The 9,112-nt window shown below is 43.5% G+C and overlaps 1 protein-coding gene and 1 pseudogene across 1 annotated transcript in view; one reads left to right on the forward strand and one right to left on the reverse strand.

The window, feature by feature from the left end:
• Window positions 1-3,994, forward strand: part of LOC112070176 (histone-lysine N-methyltransferase PRDM9) — a gene marked incomplete at its 5' end in the record, with an annotated part of 15,689 nt that extends 11,695 nt beyond the window's left edge. Inside the window, 4 exon segments of the mRNA XM_070438857.1 lie at window positions 121-254; window positions 1,766-2,082; window positions 2,084-2,121; window positions 2,123-3,994. Of these exon segments, the coding sequence (XP_070294958.1) occupies window positions 121-254; window positions 1,766-2,082; window positions 2,084-2,121; window positions 2,123-2,453 (820 nt within the window).
• A 404-nt stretch (window positions 3,995-4,398) lies between these two features.
• Window positions 4,399-9,112, reverse strand: part of LOC112070177 (nardilysin-like) — a 21,866-nt pseudogene continuing 17,152 nt past the window's right edge.

Here is a 9,112-nt window from a genome sequence, read left to right on the forward strand (position 1 = left end):
CTGTACTGGAAGGCCAACAGATTCTGCTCTTCTTCACTACGGGCACAGTTCACATACCTGACAGAGAGAGGAGTGATAAGAGAGAGGGAAGGTATTTTGTAGCTGTTACAAAAGCAGCAGAGGAGGGATTCTGTACCGCTGCTGTAAGCCTATAGCTGTTGGAGAGGAGCTGTTGGTGTGGTACGGAGAGGAATACGCCAGAGACCTGGGCATCGTCTTCGACTTCCTCTGGGACAAAAAGAGCTCAGCTAGAGGTACTTTGGGCTTTCTCTCTCTACCTCTCTCCCTATTCCCTTTCCTCGTCCCTCTAGAACAGGCAGTCATTGTGCAATAATCTGAATGAATGTGTTTCCCTCAGTCAGCTGAATGCACAGCTTACTTCATAGAACCGTGAGTAATCTTCTATATCCGCTATAGCGGCTGGGGCAAACAGAGGTAACAGCGGTTTCTAGCCCACGTTCAAATAGTTTTCTTCCTACAAATTTGTCTCTTGCTTTTTAACGGTTGCCGCTATTAGCAACTATGACCCCATGCCTGAAAGCTAAGATTGTCAGGAACACGTATCGTCTGTTTCCATCTATTGTACACACAGGCTGTGCAGGCCTTGTAAGAAGGCAGTGATGTGAATGTATCTGCACAGAATGACTAGTTGAAATAAATGGGTTCTCCACGGAGGACCATACACACAGATTGCTTGATGATCATCCCTAATGTTTTCCTGAACTTTCCAATACCGTTGATGCATTTCAATCACCCCAAAACATACTTCCTTCCAGTGGTGGAAAAAGTACCCAATTGTCATACTGAGTAAAAGTAAAAGATACCTTAGTAGAAAATGACTCAAGTAAAAGTGAATATCACCCAGTAAAATACTACTTGAGTAAAAGTCAAAGTATTTGGTTTTAAATATACTTAAGTATCAACAGTAAATGTAATCGCTAAAGTATAAATCATTTAAAAGTCCTTATATTAAGCAAACCAGACTGCAGGATTTCCTAGTTAAAAAAAAAATGTGTTTATGGATAGCTAGAGGCACACTTCAACACTCAGACATCATTTACAAACTAAGCATTTGTGTTTAGTGAGTCTGCCAAATTGGAGGCATTAGGGATGACCAGAGATGTTCTCTTGATAAGTGTGTGAACTGGACCAGTTTCCTGTCCTGCTAAGCATTCAGAATGGAACTAGTACTTCTGGGTGTCAGGGGAAATGTAAGGAGTAAAAAGTACATTATTTTCTTTAGGAATGTAGTGAAGTAAAAGTTGTCAACAATATAAGTAGTTAAGTACAGATACCCCAAAAAATTACTTAAGTAGTACTTTAAAGTATTTTTACTTAAGGACTTTCCACCACTGCTTCCTTCAGACTTAAATTTGGCATTATCTGATTTGACATATTTTGTGCTATTATTGAGATAATGATACCCCCAAGTGTCCAAACATTGTGCATCAAATAGCTTCATGGTCCTTGTTAATAGTATTTCAAATAGCATGAATATGAATCAATTTGGGTAGGCTACGGTGGCTCACCCAGTGAGTGTGTTTGACAAATGTGTCTTCCCCAGGAATAGTAGTGACTACCACTACTCCAGAACTACCTGTTCATTTCCCCCTCTCTTTCCATCTCTCTATTCAAGTCAAGTGGAATATAATGATATCATTAGTCTTTTTCTTTCAGTATTTGCTTCTCTATCAAACTTGCTTTTCTCTTTGACCTCTCTAAACACCCCTTCCGTTTCTCTCCTCCCTCTCTCCTTTCCTTTCAGGTGTGAATGAGTCGTCCCAGTCTCAGATCTTTTCCTGCTCTGGTTGTCCGTTCTCCTTCACGGCTCAGATCTACCTCTACAAGCACATAAAGAGATGCCACAGGGAAGAGTACGTCAGGCTGCCTAGGAGTGGAGGGATTAGATCAGAGACACTAGCACCACCCAGTGGCTCTCAGCGGTGTTCAACAACTTCAGATCGCACCCCCATCACACTCCCCACCCAGAAACACAGAGACACAGGGAAGCCAAGACCTCACCACTGCTCTCAGTGTAGGAAGAGTTTCCATCGATCAGGAGACTTAACGGTGCACCAACGTAACTCACACAGGAGAGAGGCCATATCACTGTTCCAGTGTGGAAGAGGTTCAGTGTGTCAGGAAATTTAAAGGCACACCAGCGTATTCACACAGGAGAGAGGCCGTATCACTGCTCTCAGTGTGGGAAGAGTTTCCATCGATCAGGAGACTTAACGGTGCACCAACGTACTCACACAGGAGAGAGGCCATATCACTGTTCCCAGTGTGGGAAGAGGTTCAGTGTGTCAGGACATTTAAAGAAACACCAGTGTATTCACACAGGAGAGAGGCCGTATCACTGCTCTCAGTGTGGGAAGAGTTTCAGTGAGTCGGGGAGTGTTAAGAGACACCAGCGTGTTCAGTGTGGGAAGAGTTTCAGTGAGGAAGCTTAAAAAGCGTACTCACACCTGACTCTGAGTCACTAGCATCAACTGATTTACCGGTGGCATTCCAAAACTCTAAATGCGCAAATAGTTTGTTTGCCGAATAAAAATCAGTGGAACTGTGTACCCATCTTTGATTCCGCGTGTGCTGTGTGGAGAGGGTGACTGCAGTGAGAGACTAGAGGTCGAGTTTTCATAACAATCGGAAATCGGTATTTTTGGGCGCCGATTTGCCGTTTTTTTTGTTTTCCACCTTTATTAATCTTTATTTAACTAGGCAAGTCAGTTAAGAACACATTCTTATTTCAATGACGGCATAGGAACGTTCTGCCTCGTTTAGGGGCAGAACGACAGATTTTTGGCAGAACGACAGATTTTTAACCTTGTCAGCTCGGGGGATCCAATCTTGCCACCTTGCAGTTAATTAGTCCAATGCTAACACCTGATTACATTGCACTCCACGAGGCGCCTGCCTGTTACGCAAATGCAGTAAGCTAAGGTAAGTTGCTAGCTAGCATTAAACGTATCTTATAAAAACACAATCATCAATGACTGTCATCGCTCCAATGTGTACTTAACCATAAACATCAATGCCTTTCTTAAAATCAATACACAAGTATATATTTTTAAACCTGCATATTTAGCTAAAAAACATCCAGGTTAGCAGGCAATATTAACCAGGTGAAATTGTGTCATTTTCTCTTGCGTTCATTGCACGCAGAGTCAGGGTATATCAACAGTCTGGCTCTTTGCGAACTAATTATGACATAACATTGAAGGTTGTGCAATGTAACAGGAATATTTAGACTCATGGATGCCACCCGTTAGATAAAATACGGAACGGAATAAACGTTTTGTTTTCGAGGTGATAGTTTCCAGATTAGCCAAAGGTATATGGTTTAGAGAGAAATAGTCGACGCGTTATAATTCCTGTAATACTTTGCGGCTGAATTTGAAAGGGGTTCCTTCGTTATTTTACCGTTCATGTCTTCCGTAGAGAATGTCTTGATCTACTTCAAATAAGGTCTGTTTCGTGCAGGCATAAACCGCCTCGGCGTTTTGATACCCGTGTAAATCTCACTAGGATAAGGTAACGTTTGTCAACATATTTTCATAAATCCACTCTACACATTTTTTTATCTTCGCTTATATTTAGCCAATATTGATCAGAGTTACCTTGTCTATGGATATCTACACAGTTATAAAATTGGCGGTGTAAGCCTACACGAAACACAGACCTTATTTTAAGTGAATCTAAAAAATATCCTATGGAATAAATGAAGGAACCGCTTTTCAGATTTTGCTAGGTGTCATGGGAATTATGATTTATCGCACTTTTGGTTTGTCACTTCATTTAACCATGCCCATTATTAAAATAGGATTTCCTGCATATAGAAATTAAAGTTTTTGTTTTCAACATTCATCACAGGTAACTTAGACTCTATTTTTATTCAAACAGTTGAGTATTTGTCTCCTAAGTATCATTGTCACTTCAGAGCTGTGTGCGTGTGTGTATTTAATTTAAATAAAAGTGTTCATTGTTCATTCAGTATTGTTGCAATTGTCATTATTACAAAAATGTGTGTGTGATATATATATAATTATATATATATTTTTAATAAATCGGTATTGGCATTGAAAAATCAAAATCGGTCGACCTCTATGAGAGACATGTTGAATATGACAGGCTAGGACTCGTCCATGTTTGACCCTTACCTGAATGTTGCAGGGAGCTGCTTGCTGACTGCCAATAAGCTGTTATGAACACTTGTAGCAAGTCTACATAAGCTATACACTGCAGAGATAGGACATCCCATAAAACATTCTCCATCCTGTATTTATAGAAAGTGTTGTATTGCCTTATAAACATGCATAGTACTTATAGAGGTGCAATTTTAAAGTCTTAGGAGATATTGAAGTTGTGATATGATAGTCAGCCCCAAAGACAATGAGATACACTACCACTGAGTTTATTAGATGATGTTATGGTCAGGCAATGGAGAGAGTTTGAAAGAAATATTGAGAAAATAGATATTGGTAGTCTATTGGGTGATCTTGTGGTATGGGAAGAGGGTAAGGCTCTGGGTAAATGAAGGAATGTCCATGATGGATGTAGCGGCGGCCATCTTGGGCGAGGCGGGGAGGAAGGTCAGTTTGGACACTTCACCGTAGGACGAACTGCCACACTCTTCCTCATCCCTCTCTCCGTTGCCATGACGACTCTGCTTGTCATCTCCTGGGGGGTCGCCCTCCTCCGGCCCAAAACCCACCACCTGGGGAGGGAGGTCGATGTTAGAGCGCACACACACAGCTCTTAAACATTGATTACACTGCTCAACTATACACTTACATGTACACTGAGTTTTCTGCAGTTGTGTCCGCGGTGCTCCAGATACCAGGATACCAGCTCTGCTCTGGTCATCTGCTTCAGGGCCTCAATCTACACACAGTCACACATGAAACATCTGCAGCAACTACAGAAAGCAATGTCAAATTCTGCACACACCAGAAAAACTGAATTGTTCAGTGTGTGTGTCTCACCTCTCTGTGAAGCCTGTTGAAGACATACTGCTGTGTAAYGACCTCGGCCCAGTTCCTGTCCACCTCCTCTCCCAGGTGTGTGTCCTCACACTCCTTTAGCTTGACCAGCGCAGTCACCTGTGTACACACACACCTTCAGCTTAACAAGTAAACTTCAGTACACTCAGATATATAGTCAGACACACACACACCTGTGTGTTGAAGGCACTCTCAGTCAGAGCACTCAACTTCTCTCCAAAGGAAGACAGGAACTCCTCTATCTTCAACTCTACCAGCTCAGTACTGAGAGAGAGAGAGAAGAGATGGAGAGAGAGAGAGCCCACTGTCATTACTATAAGAGGCGTTTACAGGTCATAAGAGATAGTACTTCTAGCCTCAGGAAGGCGACATCAAAATCACTGCAGTGCACAATGTCATTGGTTCATACAGTCAGTATGAGGATCTCACTTGAACTTGGTGGCCTGTGTTTCCACCGTGACAGAGAAGCCCAGGACTCCAGATGTGTTTCTGCAGGTTGGATAAACATGATACCTGGAGGAGAGAGTTGGAGAGAGGGGTTTAAGTTGACTGAGCCAATTAGAAGCTGGAGGTTGGGGCACTGGGATGCCGAGGAAGGTCGGGAAACTGAGGAAGGTTGGGACACTGGAGAAGGTTTGGGACACTGAGGAAGGTTGGGACACTCAGGAAGGTTGGTACACTGTGGTTAACACTCCTACTCTTTCCAGAGGTTCCATGGTCTATTTAGTCACCAGAGAGACAGACGAGTGAAAGACAGACACTGACCCCAGAGTCTCTTTTGTCCTGAGGAAGTCAAAGCAGGGCTCCTCCATGTGCATCTGGAACCACAACAATAACAACAATATCAACAACACAGAGGTCAGAGGATGAGAGGAAGAAGGGATGAGGGGTTAGGGGATGAATGGTTGTTGGTGTACTCACCACCAGCAGCTCCATCAGTGTGTGTTCTCTGAGGTGTTTCAGACCAGACTGGAGAGGGAGAGGGAGAGAGGAAGAGAAGAGAGTGAATGAATGTCAGAGGCGAGTCAATCAGTCATGAACAGATTAATTGTACCAGTGTGTGTGTGTGTACCTGGTAGTAGACTGTGACCTCTGAGTTGGCGTCTCCCTTGTTCAGTGCTTTGACCTTACAGAGGTGCTGTTTCAAAGGCAGCTCCACCACTCTGAACAACACAGGACCTCTGCTGGCAACTTGGAGAACTGCAGCTTACTGACAGACAGATAGCAAAGAAAGTTGTGTGGTGTGTGGTTGGTGTGTGTGTGTGTGTGTGTGTGTGTGTGTGTGTGTGTGTGTGTGTGTGTGTGTGTGTGTGTGTGTGTGTGTGTGTGTGTGTGTGTGTGTGTGTGTGTGTGTGTGAACTTACTCAGTGACGTACTGCAGGAACTGGATTGACTCCTGTAGAGAAAAAAGATCACTTAATAAACATCAGAAATCATACAAGAGGGTTTGGTGGAAAGGGTGTGTAATGTGTGTGTGTGTTTTCATGGTCCAGTCACCTGGCTAGTGAAGTTCCCCTGCACCAGTCCCTCTGCATAGAGCTGGGTCTTGAAGGTTCTGCTGAACTCCATCAGTTCTTCTACAGTCAGACCACCGTCTGCCAGCGCCTGGTACTTCTCTACCAGTGGACCAGCGACCATGCTCCAGGACCAACAACCGCACGTCCCTGAGAGTGTGTGTTTGGTGAGAGAGAGAAGACAATGGTGAGGTGGGACACACACACCAACAAAGAGACCCACACACACACGCGCGTGACGTACTTGCCCAGTTTCTCAGGTCGTATGAGGATGTTGAAGTAGGTCTTTTTGAGCTGCTCAGAGAACATATTGAAGACATCTTGACAGGCAGAGAAGTCAGCTAGCATGGTCCAGGATCAGATGGAACAGGAGCTACAGAGGAGGAACACCATCATCATCATGAGTGTGGTGGGTGTGTGTGCGCCGGTGCAGTTGTGTCTGGGTCTAACTCACAGCAGTTTGTGGTTAACCCTTGACCTTGATAACCAGGGTTTCCCCCTTTTTGTTTTGTCTTTACCTTTAAGCTGACAGCTGTAGGTGCCAGCCTGGGCCACGTCCAGCCTCGTAGGCTGGCTCTGCTAGGTTATGACCCAGTATGTTCACTAGCAGGTCAAATAACACCAGGCTAGGGAGGGGAGGGGGAGAGAGAGCAGAGGGGCAGGGTGAGAGAGAGAGAGAGAGGAAGGGGCGGGTGGAGAGAGGGGTGGGAGGGAGGGAGAGAGAGAGAGGGGGGGAAATGAGGGTTGGGAATGAGAGAGTGGAGAGAGGGAGATAAGCAGAGAGAAACAGGATTAAAATACTGTGTAAAACAGTTCCTAGCTATGGCTGCATTCTTGAGAGGCTAGCAATTTTAGCACAATCTCTACCTGTGAAACAATTGTTGGCTAATGGCTAACTAAACCCTGGACTTACTTCTTGGCTGACTGTTGGATGACCGGAGAGATGAGATGGAAGCGGATATACGCTGAAGGAGAGAAAGAAGAAACGACAGATCAGCAAAGGAGAGAGTAGAAACGACAGATCAATGAAAGAGTATAGCTATTGACCATGTTAATTGTTCACTGTTGTAGTAACTCAAATCAAATGTTTTATAAAGCCCTTTATACATTAAATAAAGGTAAAAAAATAAAAAGCCAGTATGATGAAGTTATAAACTGCTGACATTTTGTGACTATATCAACAATGGACTAATGAAACAAATACCAAAAGAGTTTTTGGGTGAAATTTTCCTTTAAGAGAATATGTGGACATTGACGCCAGATTGTGTGTGTGTGTTATAGAGTAGTTACTTTGAAACACACACACACTAGGGCTGGCACAATTACTGTCTGGATGAAAACCATTATGAAGAGAAAATAACGTCATCATTTTTGTTTTTTGGGGTACGAACAGGACGGCCTGGAATTTGTGCAATTGAGTGTGTTTCTGCTGTAACATGTACTCTAAACAACATGATGAAACTTTGTTGCTCCTAGTTGAAACAAGCAAGGTGCTGTAGCAAACGAGTCTTCGGTTGCCTAGGAAACAGCAGCACACATGAAAAGAACGGGCTTGGAACCATAGAATTATCAATTAGAATAATCATTTAGGAGGATCTATATGCTTGGAACCTCTTACCCTGGCAATTTGACTGGTAAACTCATAGGTACACTAGGGATGGCTGCATGGTATTGTGAAGTAATAACTTCCACGGTAATGTAGAATGTTAATTCAAATGATAACTGATGTGGCTCTTGTAATGAAAGGTCTTTTTTGTAACGTCAGTTGAGTTGAATCAAAGATTTTCAATTATATTGACAAGATAGTGGAGTGACCGCTCTAACAATGGAAATGCATGTCCTTAAAGATGGAAGGCATTCAGGTGGGACCATTCTAGCCAATGAGAGGGCAGAATGGTCCCACCTGAACAACTCTGATATAAAGTCGTTTTTTTCAAAGTTGGTCAAACGCGTCCACTTATATCAGTGCAGTCGTAACAACCTAACCATTCCTGAAAACCTAGCAGATCAAATAAGCCTCACGTAGGAATATAGCAATTACATTGTTTCTTCACAAAATTCAACACTCTCTCATTGACCTCCATACAAAAAATTCCTCACTTGGTGGCCTTATTTTCGTGGACAGATTTTGGGCGGAGTAAACCCTCCTGTGGGTACACTCGCAATGGCTGCCAGTCCACCCGTTATGCCACCATTGACTTGAATGGGGACACCCATTCAATTTTTTTTATTACTATTCAAATGGTTATTACGGAGATCGCGTCATTTGGCTGGCCAATTACCGTCATCCAAAATGCCATGACCGTCACAGTCCTAACACACACACACACCTTTGGGTATGTTGAAGTTGTTGTCCTTCTTGTACCAGAGACATCCTCGGTCGTTGGCAGTTACTCTGACTGGCAGCTCAGTATCAGGACAGTCAGACAGCTTCAGGCTGAAATCAGTCGCTGGAAGGAAGACAAGAAATATAAACACATTAGGAAGGTTCACAACACAGAAACACACAGACATAAACACACTAACCGATGAACTTGTTCTCGACAGGGAGGTGCAGGTCAGAGTTGTGCTCAAAGTCTCCGTTCCAGCGCTCTC

Source organism: Salvelinus sp. IW2-2015, unplaced genomic scaffold (genome assembly GCF_002910315.2).
Source record: "Salvelinus sp. IW2-2015 unplaced genomic scaffold, ASM291031v2 Un_scaffold1251, whole genome shotgun sequence".
Lineage (NCBI taxonomy): Eukaryota > Metazoa > Chordata > Actinopteri > Salmoniformes > Salmonidae > Salvelinus > Salvelinus sp. IW2-2015.